At 43.1% G+C, this 19,517-nt stretch overlaps 1 protein-coding gene across 2 annotated transcripts in view; it reads left to right on the top strand.

Annotated features, from left to right (window-relative positions):
- The first annotated feature begins 500 nt into the window (after nucleotides 1–500).
- The window catches only part of itpr3 (inositol 1,4,5-trisphosphate receptor, type 3), a 191,980-nt gene continuing 172,963 nt past the window's right edge, over nucleotides 501–19,517 (top strand). For both annotated transcript variants that reach the window (XM_086127490.1, XM_086127481.1), the window contains exon 1: nucleotides 501–767. In XM_086127490.1, coding sequence (XP_085983616.1) covers nucleotides 676–767 — 92 coding nt within the window. In that variant the 5' untranslated portion in view covers nucleotides 501–675. The remainder of the gene's footprint in view (nucleotides 768–19,517) is intronic.

Raw genomic sequence — 19,517 nt, 5'->3', positions numbered from 1 at the left:
GCTGGACTTTGACAACTGTGCGGCTTATTACATTCATATAAACAATGTTTGAACAAGTCATTATTCTTGACCTTTGATTTAAAAACTAGTTATCCATCACTTTGTTGCATGTGGAGGTGATTAAACATTTATATGGTTTCAAAAGAAAATCTGTCATTACGGCCCTCCAAGAGAAAACGTAATTACAATGTGGCCCGAGCCAAAAATAATTGTATTATTGCACAGTGTCCTTGGGTGACTTGAAAGGCGCTTATAAATAAAATGTATTATTATTATTATTATTATAATAATAATTTTAAAAAACCGTTTTAAGATGTCCGTCCGCTGTTCGTGCATGGATCAAAGGTAAGTCCCGTCTTCCTGAGATGCATCTCAAATCTAGATGCACAGGTCAGATCAGCGCAGACAATCTTGAGTCAGCTCAAGCAGTTTGAAGCAGGGGGCGTGTCGCACGAAGCCCGCAGCACTTTAGTCTCAACACCTCCGCTCACTTCCTGCTCTCAAAGAAAAAGTAGGAGCGGGCTGTTTGCTGTGCTCTTTAAAGTGCGAGACTTGAACACCCTTCTCCAGCTGCTCCCAACTGAAGCATGAGCGCGTTACTGGCGTGACGAAAAGCGCACACCGGCAAGTTTGCGCTCGCTCCAACTTTGCGGTCGTTCCAACTGCGGAGCCAACATGTCGGACTCGGCGTCCAGTTTCCTTCATATCGGAGATTTGGTGTCCCTGTACGCCGAGGGCACCGTCAATGGATTCATCAGCACCCTTGGGTGAGAGCTCACACACTCGCGCACGCGCGCACACACGCGCACACAAACACGTACACGCGCACACGCACGCACAAACGCTGTCATCCTCTTTTCATGAATTAAAACAGATAATACCAAAGACACAGAGTATAATGTCGAAACGTGTGTGTTTTCAGATGCGTGTATGTCTATCTATCTAAAGCTGTATGGAGGTATGCATGTATGTTTGTATGTATGTCCGTACATACGGCTACACAGTTGTTCAACTGCAGTTTTTGTGGTATAAAAGATGAAAGCAAAATTAAAAAAAACCTTTTTTTTCAAAACACATCCAGCGCAACTCTTTTGGGGAGTTGAAGTATAAATAAACAACTATTGACAATATGGAATGTAGTGTTATGAAATTGGAGTGCAATTGAGGGGTATTAATGAGGTATGGTGTGTATGTCTGGATGTATGCATGCATTAATGTATATAGACTGTAAAAACTACATTATTTTACTCGCAGCAGTGATCCAGCAAAATACTGAAATTTTGTCCAGCATTTTGCTGCACTAATTTACAGGGTAATACTGTAAATTTATATCCATGAATTGGCTTTTTTTTTATCATTGCTGCCAATAAAATACATATTTTTGTTATTCATTAAAATACTGTAATTTTCTTTTTTTTAAACAATATTTATATGTCAGCAGTATAGTACCTAATAATATATTATTATTATTATTATTATTAATATTATTATTATAGTACGGCCTCACAGTCATGGGTTTGATTCCGGGTTGCACCCTTCCTGAAATCCAATAAGACAGTCAGCGTTCAATTTTATTTCATTTACTAATTTAATAAGAGCCACTTCTGTACTGTGATGACGTCGGGAAGCTGACTGAAATTGATCAAAGAGTCAGTCCACTTGAATTCAAGAATTTACTGAGTTGATTGAAACGTCAGCTGGTATATAGTCAAGACAGTTAGTTGATTAATTTAGCTGCTGAACCGTTTTCACGATCATTTTATGATCAAATGTATGACATTCTGTTCGTATATTAGTTTTAAGTGCATGTTGATTACTTCGTCAGTGCATATTTATTACTTCGTCCATGTTGTGATCTAGTGTGAATTGGAGTCCAAATGTGTATGTGTGTGTGTGTGTCTGTCTTATCTATCTCTCTCTCTCTCTATATATATATATATATATATATATATACAGTGTATATATATAGGTAGGTGTCAAATTTTCGCGTTAATTACGATTAATTACAGCTCATTTAGTGTGTTATTTTTTTTATAAGCGCATCCATCTAAAATTTAATCTCTGCCTTTATTGTTTATGTAGGTGGGTTGCCTTTTTCAAATACTGTAGCCCTTTTTATGTGTTGGCTTCCTGTGTTCGAGTTGTTGAGGGTGGGGAAACAACTGTCAGTCACAGCCTGAAGCGGACATTGATTGGCTGCTGCCATTATGTTGGTGCTTGTTTAGCCGAAGCTGATAGGCTCCCATTGGAGTTGGGCGGGCTTAGTAAGCAGCGGTGAGGAGTGGAGAGGTGAAAATGGAGCAGGATTTGATTGGATTGGATTGGATACAACTTTATCGTCAAATGTGCTGTATGTGTAATATACAACACAGATGGATGTGAGAGTCCTCGGCACAATGAATGGAAAATGTACAGGTACATTCCAAAAACGCCCTGACACAATTGATAAAGGTAGAATGTTGTGCCTAATTTGTAAGGAGTAGTTTGCGTACCACCGCAGCAGCTCAAATTTAGCCTCCCACATCAATGCAAAGCACCTAGTCGCGACACACAGCTAACGTTAGCACCGAAAGTGTTAGCATTATAGCGAGCAAGCCATACATAGCAAAGCTCTTCAGCAAACTAAACTCGAGAACACCCCACGTATGAGGCATAGTTAATGTGCCCTCTGTAGACTACTAGAAGTGATTGATGTTTTTTTTTCAGCGCTTTTAGTTTGTCATGATGAACAGTGTTATTTCCGAAGTGCTAACTTACAGCACTGCGATTTAAGGGTCTGTTTTATTTATTGTTTATTGTCTGAAGCAAGTTCAGTGTTGAGTACTTGTATTGCTCAGAAAATTGTTCTTACTGTTTTTGATATGTTAACCTAAGCACTTTTTAAGGACCTGATGTTCTGTTTTACTTTTATTTTGTATTTCTTTGGTGATTTACAAAAACAACTAAAACAGTGACGTTCCCCCTTGTGGTTGAAACTAAAGGTTGCAGGTAGGACTTTGACTTGTCTCAAATACAGCAGAAAATAAATGGCTAGGACTGCACCTCACCAAACCTGCTGAAAAACAATAAAATACTTTATAATGCCACTTTTCTTTTATCTTCTGATCTGCCTCAATAATGTAACAATTTTAAAATGAAAATAGGGGTTTTCTCAGTCATTTGTAGATGAGATTAAAATATAGATTAATTATATTAATTAATTTTCAGGCCTTAATGAATTAATCACACAATTTTTTAATCACTTGACAGCACTATGTGTGTGTGTGTATATATTGTTCAACCTATATTTCATTGAATACACTACACAGACAAGATATTTAATGTTCAAATTGAAAAAATTAATTGTGTTTAGCGAATAATCATTAACTTTCAATTTTTTGGCTGCAGCATCCCCCCAAAAAGCTGGAACTTTGTTGTATCACCTTTTCTCTTAACATTCAACAAATGTTTGGGAATTGAGGACAGTAATTGTTAAAGAATTGTTTGAGGAATTCTTTACCATTATTGCTTGATGTACAGCTTCAGCTGTTCAGTCTTTTTTGTCATATTTTATGCTTCATAATGCACCGCACATTTTCAGTGGGAGACAGGTCTGAACTGCAGGCAGACTCGTCTAGTAGCTGCATTGTTTCATTACAAAGCCACACTGTTGTAACATGTGCAGAATGTGGTTTGGCATTGTCTTGCTGAAATAGGCAGGGGAGTTCATGAAAAAGACGTTGCTTGCATGGCAGCATATGTTTCTCCAAAACATATATGTACCTTTCAGCATTAATAGCATAACAATCCGGATGGTTCTTTTCCTCTTTGGCTGGGAGGACACAATGTGTACAATTTCCAAACAGATTTCAAATGTGAGTTCTTCAGACCACAGAAAATTAATCCGTCCGAGATGAGTTTGAGCCCAGATAAGCCGGGCTTCCACTCCGGTGGAGTTTGCATATTCTGTCCGTGCCTGCGTGTGCTTTCTCCGCGTACTCCGGTTTCCTCCCACGTTCCAAAAACATGCATGGCAGGTTAATGATAATAAATAAATACACTCCCCTAAGGTACCCCACACATCAATACTGTCCTATTGGAGGAACTTCCATCAAAAAACACCCTTTGTCTTCTCTCAGATAACTGTTCATCCATGACAAAACCCTCCAGCAAAACCATAACATTAACATAACAAGTTGATCAAACAGAAGCATGTGATGAGTTCCAACAACTGCTGCATTGAAGTCCAGCATCACAACCCCCACAGGCCTCATGTTATCCATGCCATTTTGCCACTTGTCTGTCCAAGTCCACATCCTTATGGGCACGGCAGCCACTTGGGAGAGTCTGGGTTTTCGTGATTCGGGCGCGTTACTTCCGGGTTCTAAAATTAGCCACCTAAATAAGTCTGACTTCATGAGAAATTAGATCCCCATTGTGGAAAAGGTTAATATGGAATTATATGTATGCCTATAGTTTTAAGTCTATTGTTCACTGTGACAAGCTCAAATAACATGATACAGGACCTTTTGGGGGACAGACGGGGATATGTGGGCGACGGCGCTATTGACCAAAAGGAATAGAAGGGCTTGTCTTAATTTTGGAAAAAAACAAAACAAAACAAAACAACAACAACAAACACAGATCTGATTGATTAAAAAAATATGAGGAGGATATTCTGTGGATTGACGTGTGCAAACTTGAAATTTTTGGAAGGGCTTTGCATCATAACACGTGGCATAAATGTAACACAGTATTTCAGAAAAAAAGAACATAACACTAACAGTCAAACATGGTACCAACACTATGTTAGTCAGCTGGCATGATGTCAAGCTGAAGCACACTTCATGTTCTGTAGGACAACCATCCAAGACACACCAGCAAGTCAACGTAGGATGGCGTTTAAAAAAAACCCCAACACTTTTTTTTCAGAGTGGCCTGGCCCAAGTCTGGTCTTTAATCCGCTGTGGCATGTCCTTAAAAAGACAGTTCATGCTTGAAAACCCTTCAGTGTTGATGATATAAAACACTTCTGCAAAGAAGAGTGGGTCGAAATATCTCCTCTGCAGAGAGGTCATCAACTCATTGCCAGTTATAGAAAGCGCCTGATTACAGTTGTTGCTGCTGATGGAGGTCCAACAAGTAATGAGGTTTAGGGAGCATTCACTTTTTCACACAGTGACGGGTGCCTTTGAATATTTTTTTAGAAATAAATAAAATCACCCTTTAAAAACTGCCTTTTATGTTTACTTGGGTTATCTTTGTCTGAATATGTACATTTCATCGATGAGCTTACATATTTAAGTGGGAAAACCATGCAAAAAAAATAAAGCCTAAGACTCAGATATTTTTTTCACTGCACTGTACATACAATACACTGTCAGCCTTTGCTGTCAAATTTAACCCAAAATAGAGTACACTTTGTTATCGATTACACCCATTAATGTGAAACACAATGTTCCAAGTGAGCAAAGCAAAATAAAGTCAAGAAGTTTGACATTTGACTGAAAACAGTGTTGCATCCTGGGAAGGGGGACACAAAGAGAGGAAAGAAATACCGTATTTTCCGCATGAAAAGGTGGACTGGATTATGAGGCGCACCTTCAGTGAATGGCCTATTTTGTAATTTTTTTCCCATACATTGGAGGCATCGCATTATAAGGCGCAATCTACAATGCCTCCACTAAATGGAGCTACACTCAAGGAAATGCAAACAGAACGATCAGATGTCAGTAAAACTTATTTAATAAAGCAGCTATACAGTTCACTGAACCAACAGCAAGTTTTAACAGTTAGTGCAACATTTGATCACGTAGTAAAACCAGTCTGATCTCGTGACGGTAAATGAAATGAAAGTGAAAACACAAAATAGTGCAAAGCAATAACAATAACTCAACGCTGTTCAAATATCCATATTCACACCCTTGTTCAGTTGTAAACACACAAAAGAAACATGTAAAGCGAACTATTTTAGTTCATTCCTCATCAGGGAATCCCTCGAATCCTTCTTCCTCTGTGTCCAAATTGAACAGCTGAGCGAATTCGGCATCCAACATGCCCGATTCCGTCTCGTCAAACTCTGCATTATCAGAGTCGGTGTCGCTGCTAATGTATGGCAGTTCAGTGAGAATTCCTGCCTTCCTGAAAGCTCGGACCACGGTTGAGATTGGTATATCAGCCCAGGCATTTACAATCCACTGGCAGATAGTGGCGGATGTGGCTCGGCGCTGTCTCCCCGTCTTGGTGAACGTGTGTTCGCCTCGGTCAACCACTGCTGATCTTTTGTCAATCCACCCGGAAGGACGGCAAGTACTGAATTAGTGTGCTTCACTTGTTTTTTGAAGCCATCAGTGATATGGGAGCGCAAGGAGTCGCAGATCAATAGGGACGGAGCTGCATGAAAAAAGCCGCCCGGTCTCTTGATGTACATTTCTCTTTGCCAATCACTCATTTCTTTCTTCATTCATTCATTCATCCCTTCGAGTTAGCTTTGATGGTGACATCGGTTTGGAAAGTTTTTTTTTTGGTATGGTCTTCCTCTTGAAAATAACCATGGGTGGAAGTTTCTGGCCATTAGCCTGGCAGGCGAGAACTACGGTGAAGGATGCTTTCTCATTCACCGCACGTGCTCCCGTTTTATCCACAGTGCGGTAAAAAGGGATATCAAAGGTGAGTGGAACCTCATCCATTTTGACGATGTGCTCTGGTCGGATCTTTTTTTCAGTGATCTTATTTTTGCAGTGTGCGTGGAAAGTGGCCCGCTTTTCTTGGTGGTCTTGAGGCACTTGCTGCGAAACAGTGGTCCGTGTGCGGATGTCATGTCTTTTCATAAACCAAGAAGGACCACCACTTATTTTAAGTTCCTGTGCCAGCGCTTTTGCCTTTATTTGAATCGTGACTGTAGAGACATTTCTACTTGCTGCTCTCTGCTCAACAACCCATTGTTCTAGTTGGTCCTCCAGCTGTGGCCACCGTGCTTTGTTTCCTCGGAAGCTCTGTTTAGTCTTTTTTAAACTGGCACAGGGCATCTTGTGGCTTCCGCCACATCCGCACCATTGATTCATTCACGTTGAACTCTCTCACTGCTGCTCTATTTCCCTTTTCAATTGCGTAACCAATCGCCCTAAGTTTAAAATCTGCATTGTACGCATGCCTCTTGCAAGGAGCCATTTTGGGGTCTTGATACAGTCAAATCTTAAGCAAGCCACGAAATATTACCGTAATAACCATATACGAAGCGCACCAGATTTTAAGGCGCGCTGTCAGGTTTTTAGAAAATGGAAGGCTTTTAGGTGCACCTTTTAGTGCGGAAAATGCGGTACTCAGAAAAATATTCTTGCGGCCACTATTGTTTTCTTCTACCATCTAACTTATAAGTGAATTTGAACCCCAGGGGGAAATTACTCCTTGTGGGCATCTGAAAAGTGGAGGGAAACTTTCGCCGTGTGCTTCGAGATTTATGTGCTCACATCTTTAAGAAGTTTTGAATGGGGGCTCCGAGGATGAGGAATCCTGCTCCTCACCTGCCGCAGCGATGGTCAGGCAACATTTTTCTGTGTCACCTCCATTACTTCAGCTGCTGGCAATTCCGTTTCCAAAGTAGAGCATATAATTAATCACTGTCTGTGTATGTCAGCGACCAACCTGATGTTGAATCCAGTATAGGCAACAGAGCACGTTTACGTACTAGCCTGTGTACAATACAGTTACCTACTTTTTTTGTACTTCACCTTTGGATAGTTGTATTTTGTCTTTAATCCATTTACTATTTGTTCTCATTTTTAATAGATAAAATTAAATTATTAAGCCCCATTTTCCAACCTCATAGTGTCATGCTTAACAGTCAATGGTTGAACCTGGTTATTTTGCAGTTCAATTTATTTTGAACAAAATATAATTTGCACTTTTGGTAATGAATTACAAATGAACTCTAAATTAAGAATGAGTTGTTTGTATATTATTTTGGAGTTAAATTCTATATTGTAGTCACTGTTATGCCTTTTGTTAAAAAGAAAGGAAATGTCTTCCTTTAAAATTATCTGTCATTGTTTAAATGGAAATGTTATGTCTCAAATGTACTGGTAGTGTCCATTACTTGGTATTGGGTGACAGGTTGAGGTCTGATAGCAGACCGCATGGAGTGTGGATCCCACAAATGCAGAGTCAGATAAATGGCGATGACAAAAAGTTTATTTAAAGAAAAGCGAGGGACCGACAAAGTATTCAACAAAAAGTACTGGCAAAACAGGGAGCCAGAGAAATCAAATGAGAACACAAAGCGCTTGCCAATTACAAGGAGAGAATGATTTTCGAGAACATAAAATAGAGGTTAGTACAAGAAACAAAACTAAGTGTGATACCAAGACTAAACAAATACTCAGAAACCCCAACGACTATGACGAGGAGGGCGACTAAAAGCATGAACAAGACATAAAGCACATGGGCAAAGCGGTGAACAAGAGCAATTGTCCGACGAAGGAGACAGGTGGTCGGTGTTTAAGTAGGCGGCACAGATTGCCTGATTCAGCACAGGTGCACCGCTGGAAGGTGACGCCCCACTCTTGTTCCGGTTGCGAAACCTGATAGAGACGCGAGCTAGGGAGGGTGTAATTAGGAAGGAAATCAATGGTACTCCCGAGGGCTTCAACAATACTCGGATCAATAAAACATTCGTTGGACCCGCAGTCAACAAGAGCAATCATCTTTACGCTCCTCCCCGCAGCATATACTTCCCCGGGAATTTCAAGTCTTTTGCCGCTAGGCAAGTAATTTGCCTTCCGATCGAGGCCCGTATCGCGAGTCATAGTCTCGCCGATGACAAGATCTTGGTTGTCAGAGTCCTGACGAACGAGCTGGGCCAACTTACGGTGTGATCGGGGTGGTTGTCTCTGACAGTTCGCCGCTCGATGACCCTGCAGACCACAATAGAAACATGTGCCCGACTGGGCACGCCGCATCCTTTCCTCGGGGGAAATTTGACCACCTCCTAGCTGTAGAACGGTGGCTGGGGAGGATCACGTGGGGAGATCGAGACTGTTCATACCTCCGTTCCCGGTGTCTCTCCCGCAGGCAGTTGTCCAGACGAATTGATAATTCAATGAGATCCTCAAGGTTGGTTGACTCATCACGTACTGCCAGCTCGTCCTTCAAGGCGGGGCTAAGCCCACGACGAAAAAGGCTGCGAAGAGCGCAGTCCCCAAACCCGCTTTCTGCCGCGAGAATGCGAAACTCAAGGGAATAGTCTGCGACGGATTTATTTCCCTGAGCGCAGTCAATCAACCGCCCTCCGGCCTCTCTTCCCCGAAATTCAGCAACAAAGTCGGGGAAGGAAGACCAGAGCACGGGACATGCGTTGCTCACCGCGAGTGCCCAGGCAGCAGCTTGACCAGTCAGGAGGCTCATGATGAAAGCAACTTTGGAGTTATCATTAGCATAGGTGGAAGGTTGCTGGTCAAAAATTATTGAGCACTGGTGAATAAAATGCCCACACAAACCGGACTCACCTGCGTAACGTGAGGGGTGGGGCAGATTGGGTTCCCTCCCAGCAGTGGGGATAGGAGGACCCCCCATCATAGCAGTTTGGGATTCCGTGGGGGGCATCCCTCGGAAGCTCAACTGCTCGACCCGGGAGCCAATTTCCTGAAGTTGGTGGACCAGCTGAGTAACCGCACTGCGGAGTTCCACTATCGAGGCCACCTGCTGTCCCACCATCCTTCCCTGGCTGGCCAAAGCTTCCCTAAATTTATCTGACTCTGCAGGATCCATGGTCGGACTATTCTGTCAGGTTGAGGTCTGATAGCAGACTGAATGGAGTGTGGATCCCACAAATGCAGAGTCAGATAAATGGCGATGACAAAAAGGTTTATTTAAAGAAAAGCGAGGGACCGACAAAGTATTCAACAAAAGGTGCTGGCAAAACAGGGAGCCGGAGAAATCAAATGAGAACACAAAGCGCTTGCTAGTGATGGGTCCAGCGACACCGATGCGTTGATGCATGCGCCGGGCTCACAGAGCAAACCACGTGTCGGTGCATGTGCTGCTTCATTACGTCACGTGATTGACACGTGAACTGCACCGGCGCAGTTTAGACTGCATCGGCTGCGTTGACACAGTCCAGGCTGCTAATTGACACATCGGCTGTGTTGACACAGTCCAGGCTGCTAATTGGCACGTGAACTGCACCGGTGCAGTTTAGACTGCATCGGCTGCTTGGCACAGTCCAAGCTGCGCCACTTAGTCCAGGGGGCGTCGACTCAGTGCAGGGGGCGTTGACGCAGCAAAAGCCCGCACAGTGTATCCTAAGGAAGTGCGTCTGGCGGCACGATGCCGATTGCCGAAACAAGCCAGACCTCACCCTCGCTCGAATAAAAATATATGTTTGGGCAATACGGAAAACACACTGATTATCAGAAAAAATGTGTCCGTGTGACTTCGAGCGTCATGTCGGCTGTCATATAATAGGCTATTATTATATGAGAAGTGCTTTATGAACGTTTGTACTGTACGTCATACTCCAGTTGATTGAGAGGTCCCGCCTATAAGGGGGAGTTCCAGAAAGTGACTGCGAGTGAGCACACCACATGTTTGATGACTCTGCCACGTTGCTATTAAAAGTCACATAAAACGTAAACCTTGTCTGCTGACCATCATTACATCGGCTAGGCTAGTTTAGCTGTTGTCGTAGTTCAAAGCTTAATATGTGGCGTGGGTTGGGTCGGCGCCGCGAGTACGTGCTCGCGCTCACAGCAGAGAGCAGCAGACTATCGACTGCTGAGACGCGCTTCACTCGAGTGACGTTGCTACAGTACGTGCATATTATGGAGCAGTTTCCGGACAATTACAAATTGTCCGCCGTGTAGAGCCATTTTGATCTCCTTTTGGAGAATAAGGTATTAATTAAAATCTCCTTGTCTCACCAAGTGCCTCTCGGATTTTTGACATGTCTTATTCCATTGTGTGTGTGTGTTCTCCACAACAGGGGAAATAGCATGCATTAAACGCAACAGACTGAAATTTAAAACACTGGAGCATCTTATTTTTCTAAATCAAAATTTGTGAAGACAAAGCCCACAAGCATCCTCATTCACATGATTTTCACATTATTGAAACACATTGAATGATACAATATGAATGCATGGATGTGAATGATATTATCAAGGGTCAATGTCATCTTTATTGTCAAATATGCTTTATGTATGACATGCAGCATAGATGAAATTTCTTCCTCTCAATCCTCAGTGCATAAATGCATGCAAACATGCTGTGCATTAAACACACACAGCTAAGAAAGGATAGCAGCTACACTGTATAAAAAAGACATGTAATCTGAACAGTATAGACAATATAAACAATATAAACAGCATAAACAACAACATAAACAATGGCGCTTGTGGCTATTGTGGGTAGAGTGAGGTAGTGCATTGTAGACACGTCATCATCAAATCAGTTTGTTCAGTCTGTCAAGTGGGTTGGCTGCAGGGATTTTGAAGGTCCAGCAGGTGGCAGTGGTCAGCGACACAGTATCAGTACAGTATCAACACAGTGTGTCATTGTGTCGACATGCCTCATGAGGCCTCATGGACCCATCACTAGCGCTTGCCAATTACAAGGAGAGAATGATTTTCGAGAACATAAAATAAATAGAGGTTAGTACAAGAAACAAAACCAAGTGCGATACCAAGACTAAACAAATACTCACAAACCCGAACGACTATGACGAGGAGGGCGACTAGAAGCATGAACGAGACATAAAGCACATGGGCAAAGCGGTGAACAAGAGCAATAGTCCGACGAAGGAGACAGGTGGTCGGTGTCTTAAGTAGGCAGCACAGATTGCCTGATTCAGCACAGGTGCACCACTGGAAGGTGACGCCCCACACTCCAGCTGGTGCTGAAACACTCAAACAAAACAAAGACAAAGCAAACCATGACATTGGGAGTACTTAGTGCTATCGCTCTGAAATGAAGTGCTATCGACCATCCCTAGTATAGCGTTAGGTGCTGTGTGAGGAAATTGGCTGTGCAGATCTCCCAGTACAGTACTTCAACTTCAATCTCCAATGTCAGCAAGATGCAGCTTGCTCATTGGAATCCAGTAATAACTATTTCATACAAACAACACTCAAAGGAAATGTTTTGTCATTTTTTGTAATCATTATTGACTGAAATGTACCCTTTCATGTATGATATTTGCTTGAACTTCAGTTATTCTGGAGAACATCCATCCGTCAATCCGTTTTCTGAGCCGCTATATCCTCACAAGGGTCGCCGGGTGTGCTGAGCCTATCCCAGCTGTCTTTGGGCGGGGCACACCCTGGACCGGTTGCCAGGCAATCGCAGGGCACACAGAGGCAAACAACAATCGTTTATAAAACTTATTTTAAAGATGAAGACAATGTGAACATTTAATTATATGCAGCACATTATGAAACACACAATATAAATAAAGCTGTCTTGCCTTATGCAGCTACACATTGATTATTTGTTTTGTGTGTCAATCAAAAAAGCTTTCTGTTTCATGTAGAGCAGGGGTGTCAAACTCATTTCACATTGTGGGCCACATACGGCCTCGGTAGATGTCAAGTGGGCCGGACCATTAAAAATGATACCATACTCTGCTATAAATAACCAGAATGATATGTCTTTCCTTTGTTTTGGTCTAAAGAAGCACAGGACCACGAGGAAAATTTTGAAATTTAATGGACATATCTTTTACAAAACATTTCATGAAGCACCTAAGATTTCCTGAGACAAATGTGCAATTTACTTTTATCATTCACACATATGCATTGCAACTGACCCTACTGACTGTACAAAGGCACAAAGCTTTAACAAGTAATTGGTATTGAAAAATATAGTACTGCACTTTTAAGATTAAACGAGATTTATAAAGAAAGGAATTTTTAAACCATTTATACGAGCATATAAAATCTAAATGTAATCCCTGCCTACACCTTACAAACTAAGGAGAGTGCTATAATATGTGTAAAGAATAAAGTATTCACGTCCTTGATAGCGTCTGCTGTGTTGGGTCAGTCTCAGTGACAGACTGAGGCTGCTGTTGTCTTCTTCTCTGATTAAAACAATGTTGTCTTTTACTCTGATCAAAAGTGTGTCCCCCCTAGTGGATATTCCGTGAATTGCACCTTATTAAAATATTCATTACGTGTCTTTTATGCATTTTTTCACTTTTAAATTGTCCTGCGGGCCAGATCAAACCTCCTTGTGGGCCGGTTACGGCCCGCGGGCCGTATGTTTGACAACACGGATGTAGAGAGTATCATGGCTTCTTGGATTCCATGAGAACTTATTGTACAGTACAAATGATCCTGGAAGAGTTAGTCTGAGGTTTGACTCCCGATTTGATGTCCCGGATGAAGTGGACCCACACGATTGTCCACTTGTAAGTGGACAATCTGAATTGCTGTTTCATGATAATAAGAATACGAATAAGGAAACCTTTATTCATCTCACAATGGAGATATTCCCAATTTACAGCAGCAAAGTTATGAAAGAAAGAAAGTAGAAGAACAGAAAGTATAGGAGCTGCTGTAAAGTCAGTCACTCTTGCGGCACCATTTTGAAGTCATAATAACATAATAACAAAATAATACAACACAAGAAATAGACAGTCATTCAATCTTAACCACTTTTCTGCAGACTTTTTGTTGTTTGAAGCAGTTATTGATGAGGAGAAAGATTAAAGTGTCCTTTCACCAGTGGATCAGGGAGGTCATGCTGACAATGTGCACACGTGTGCTACAATCTAAGTTTTGAAAGCCAACAAGAAGCTGAGATGATGAGACAATGTCACAAATTACAGCCCATCAAATGCACATAATCTTTAACACAGGCGAAAAATCTGTTTCTGTGTTTAAGACAGCAATAGACTGCCTCTTGGCCGCCACCAAGACATTAAAGGGGAAGTCAACCCAAAAATGTTCATTTCTGGAAGGGCTGTCTTAGTAAAGTGGTCATTCCCAAATCCTGACTGAAGAAGTTCAAATCGATTGTTAGTGGCTAAGTAATCATTAAGATGCTGCGCTACAACTTTTCAAAAAACACGAGATTTGACACCGACCTATAATTACAGAGACTCTCTGGGTCGAGATTTGTAAGGAGGGGTTGAAGAACAGCTGTCCTAAAATCTGCTGTTGCAATGCCAAAGAAGAGTGATATATATATTAATAATATTTAAGATGGAAGGTCCTGTTATCAATTTTTTGGGATTTTGCCAGGAAGCAGGTCAAGCAAACAAGTTGTCTGGTTTGCCACACTAACCAGTTGTGTAAAGATTTCAAGGAACACTTTTAAAATGACGAGGGTTGACAGATAGTTAAAAGATGTTTTTGGAACAGTGCCCTGAATGTCATTCCTAATCAGCTGAATCTCCTGAGTTCCATGTTGCATGAAGTTGAATGCAGGGAGCTGTTGGAGGTCAGCTGCTGTTACATTAACATTGCTACTGTATCAAATAAGTAATTAGGTTTATTTATTTATTTTTTGTAAAACCGATTATTCTGAACAAATATCTAGTTATAGCTAAAACAAGAGCTTCTTTGTATTTCAGCACCATGACTGACAAAAGACCTCAGCAGAGATGGGCACTTACCCTATTTTGCCGATCCGTCCACAGGAAAAAAAAGCGTCCATGCATGATGCCGTGGTAGAGAAGCTAACGGCAGAGGTTTTATCATTCATAAACATTATCTTAAACTCATTAGTTGGCTAAATTTCCTATTCACATTCACTTAGCTTACGGACACCCACTTCCGTCTTAACAGTTTGACGAACCGCTTGCCACCATACGTTGTATGTGCACTAATCCCCCACATAGCTATAGGTATGTTTTAGATAGTGAGCAGAGACACGCAAAAGCATAACAACATTTCATTCTGCTCCGAGTGCAAATATTTGAATTCTCTACACACTTTTTTTTACACACCCACAGGAATCCCAATTGGAGTCATTATTTTAAGACCAGCCGTAAAAAAAACTGTAGAACAGGCGAGCGAGCGCACAAGTGGATTTTTTGTGAAACTTTACACACACACACAAATACCCAACTTTATAATTATACTTTTTTTTTTCATGTTCGCCCCCCTGCTGCTTCTCCTCCTCAAACTACCCCTTGTAGGTGGGGTACCTCAATAGGAACATGTTCCCCCTGAGGAAGACCAGGGCGGTCCTCTTTGGTGGGAGAATGTCACCAGCTGTTGAAAAAAATCCTCTCCACAGCGGATGAGCTGTGGAGTGTGGTGTTGTATTTAAAAGATAAGTTCACCCATGCCTTCCTGTGCTCTTCTGGTGTGGTCCCTATGCATTATGTGTGCACACGTTGGTTGACCAGTGGCGCGTTTGAAGCATTCCAATGCAATTATTGTCCTTAGCCCATTTTGATCGAGTAGGTTGAAATAAACTTTTGGCTGCCTCATGTCCATGTCAAAAAGATATGTAGTACATCACATGTATGCGAATGAATAAGCACACGAATGGACCGTTTCGTCCCAGGGATGGAATGCCCATCTTTGGACCTCACGTTTAGTGAGCATATCTTCGACATGATATATACTTCTGGGTGAGAGGACGCAGGCGTATATGTCGCCGCTTCTCACTCTGAGCTCTTTTAAATTCAGATCTTCCTTAATCATCACTCATCCGATCAATCCAACCCCATCGTGGCTTAGTCCATGGGCTAACGCCGGTAGCTTGTGCTAGCTTATGCTAACCAGCTGTCACCACACCGGCTTTCCTAACCTGACAGCTGTCGCCCCACCTGCTCTTAAGTCCATACTCCCGACGTTCTGCCATCATCCAGTGGCAGGACTGCTCCAGTATTCTGTCGCGGATCTTCTCCGGATCCGGACATTGCTCGCCTGCCTTGATGTCGCTACATCCACCGCGGGTCGCACAGACATGTCGAGCAAAAAAACTGCGGTTTAATCAACTCGACCTGGTCCACTTCTGGACGCCCTTCCAGAAACCCCGGCCGCAACATCAACCACCATGCATTAGCCCGCCTGGCTAGGTCGGCTAACAGTACTGCTGCCGTCGAACACGACTTTCTCATTTTAACAGAAACCTGGCAACAGACGAACGACTTCTCTGTTTTGAATGAATCAACTCCTCCCGACTTTTTTTACATCTGCCGTCCCCGTGGCAACGGCCGTGGAGGAGGTCTAGCGGTTAACCACCGTGAGAAATGGAAAGTCCTGCCCGTCTCCGTTCCTGCATCAAGCTCTTTTGAATGCCTGGTTTTTAAGCTCCCTGGACCCTCGCCAACCATCATCGCTACAGTTTATCCCCCCCCCCCCCCCCCCAAAAGCCACATAGTGATTTTATCAGTGAATTTTCTAGTCTAATCACACATCTATTCACTCTCTCGCCAAATTTAATTGCTGGGAGATTTCAATATTCTCATAGCCAACCTCAACCTGCCACTCAGCAAAGACTTCGCATCCTGCCTGGAGAGCCTTGGGATACATTGTCTCATCGACTTCCCCACCCACATCAAAGGCCACACTTTGGACTTGGTTTGCTGCTCTGGTCTCTCCCCCTCCAAGCCCACCGCTGATGCTATTCCTGTAACTGATCATTTCCTCCTCACTTTTAACACCATACTCCGCCTTTCTTCAATCAAAACCCCATACCTAATTTTTTTTCGTAACACCAAAAATATCAACATTGACACCCTCTGCTCCATTATTGACCATCCCAGACACTGTTTCAAACCCGGATGACCTCATCACCCACTACAACACCTGCCTCACAAATATTCTCAATTCTCTCGCCCCCATGAAAACCAGGACTGCTTCATTCTTCACATCTGCCCCCTGGTTTACACCTGCTCACAGGTCCATGAAATCAAAAAACCGCCAACTCGAGCGTCTCTACAAGAAAACCGGTCTCACCATCCATAAGGACATGTACACCACCCATATCACTCAATATAAGGACTTAAGTGCACAGACCAAATCCAACTACTACTCCGGCCTCATCCTCTCCAATGAAGGAAACTCAAGAACTCTCTTCTCTCCCCCCCCACCTGTACTCCACAGCAACCTGCAACTCCATAATGCAGTACTTCAATGACAAAATCCTCAAGATTCATCATCACCTCCATCAAAACCTGTGAGCTCCCTCCCCACCTGAACCTCCTTCTCCTTGTCATCCCTTTTCCAGTTTTGTTGCACCCACGACTGCTGAAATATCCAACCTCATTCACAAATCCAAGCCCACCACATGCCAGCTTGATCCCCTCGCATCATCCCTCGTCAAATCCTGTCTCCCTTCCCTCCTTCCCCTCATATCTGCCATTATTCACTCCTCACTTTCTTCTGGAATTGTCCCATCACTTTTGAAAACCGCTGGTGTTACCCCCATGCAAAAAAAACACGGTTCAGACCCCAATAACTTCGATAACCTCCGCCCCATCTCCAACCTTCCATTTAGCTCTAAAATCCTTGAAAAAACTGTTGCTGCTCAACTCCACTCCCACCTATCCCTCCACTCCCTCTATGAACCTTTTCAATCTGGTTTCCGCCCCCGCCACAGCACAGAGACCGCCCTAATCCGAATTGTAAATGATCTCCTTATAGCAGCTGATTCCGGTTTAGTCTCCATTCTCATCCTCTTAGACCTGAGTGCCGCCTTTGACACCATCTCTCACCCTATCCTCAATAAACTCTCCTCCATTGGTCTCTCCCACACTCCCCTCAGTTGGTTCCACTCCTACCTCACCGGCCGCGCTCGGTTTGTCCAGCTCAAATCCTTCACTTCAACGGCCTCCCAAGTCACTACATGTGTACCCCAGGGATCTGTCCTAGGGCCCCTTCTCTTCATCATCTACCTCCTGCCCCTTGGTCATATCCTCCGCAAATTTAATATCCACTTTCACTGCTTTGCTGATGACACCCAGCTCTACCTTTCCTGCAAACCAAACTCCATACTCCCCCCCCCCCCCCCCCCCCGACAGTTCGTCAGTGTCCCCCTCCCCTCAGGTTAAGAGTCTGGGTGTCATCCTTGACAGCATGCTCACCTTCCAGTCACATATCAACACCATCACCCGCACTGCTTATTTCCACCTCTGCAATATTAACAGACTTCGCCCTTCCCTCACCCCCCGCACCACTGCTATTCTTGTCCACAGTCTTGTCACATCCCGCTTAGATTACTGCAACACTCTCCTCTTCGGCCTACCTCAAAAGTCTCTCCATAAAATCCAGCTGGTTTAAAACGCCTCTGCTCGCATCATTACAAAAACACCCTCCCAGCAGCACATCACCCCCGTCCTTCAGCAACTCCACTGGCTCCCTGTCCATTACCGCATCAACTACAAACTGCTCCTATATACAGTACATATATGGCCAACCACAATCTGGCTCCTCCCTACCTGTCCGACCTACTTTAGGTGCATACCCCCACTCGCTCCCTCAGATCCTCGTCCTCCCTCTGCCTGTCAGTGCCCCCTACCCGCCTCAGCACCATGGGAGCCAGAGCCTTCAGTCTCGCTGCTCCAAAGCTCTGGAACAATCTACCTCCGGACCTCCAAAACTGTACACCTCTCTCCACTTTCAAGTCCCATCTAAAAAACACTTGTTCAGGACTGCCTACAATACATAACTCTTCCATTTCCTCTGTTTTGTGATTTTATGTCCTGTTTTTATACAATATTTCTTTTATTTATTTTTACATTGTATTGTCTGTACAGTGTCCTTGGGTGGCATGAAAGGTGCTTTTAAACTAAATGTATTATTATTATTATTATGAGTCAAACATCATTTGTACTCAAGCTTCCTCCATGATTATGTTGAAGTGGGCAGGGTTCATCTGCAAACCACAGATTAAGCCTCTGAAGACGAATTAAAATTTTTAATGGTGTTGCAGAGGATCGGGCATTTAACAGAACAGCATTGAAATCATTTTTTAGATTATCAACCGAGCCAATATAAGAAGGAAAGGAAACTGTTGCCAGAGGCAGTACCTCAGAGAGCTACTCATGGTTGAGGAACTAATATTGCAGCTGCAACAGCTTTGGTTGTGGTCAGGATGATGGCAATGAGCCAAGACTTTTTATGCCAAGAAATTTTATGAATTAATGGTCAGACAAAGCAATAGGATACGGTAACACAATTACCCTTGGAGACCTGGAGACTTTTCATTCAAGGAAATGGACTCGGTAGGCGGTGCGTGCAGCTCAGTAAAATTTGTCTCACAATTCGCATATTTCACCTATTAGTACATACAGTGAAACTCCTCTAGAACGAAACCTACATGGGCGAAAATACCCCCTTATGTGAAAAAATCTTCATGCATTAACACAATTCCCGTTCTCCTGCCCCCCATACGACAAAAACCCCCCTGTTGCGTTATACAAAATAATTTTCTCTGCTCCAGCCTCGCGAAGACATTCACTACAACGACGTCTTATCCAACACCGACCTCTCCTGCTTCGTTCGAAAAAAGGCAACAGCAACCACCACACTGGTTTACATAGTGAACGATGTTTATTTTGGTCACAGCTGCGAGTTTCCTGGACT

This window comes from Hippocampus guttulatus, chromosome 1 (genome assembly GCF_054856545.1).
Source record: "Hippocampus guttulatus isolate MCC_2025c chromosome 1, RoL_Hgut_1.0, whole genome shotgun sequence".
Classification (NCBI taxonomy): domain Eukaryota; kingdom Metazoa; phylum Chordata; class Actinopteri; order Syngnathiformes; family Syngnathidae; genus Hippocampus; species Hippocampus guttulatus.
The sequence above is the reverse complement of the archived record's forward strand: the minus strand, read 5'-3'. Positions and strand labels throughout refer to the sequence as shown.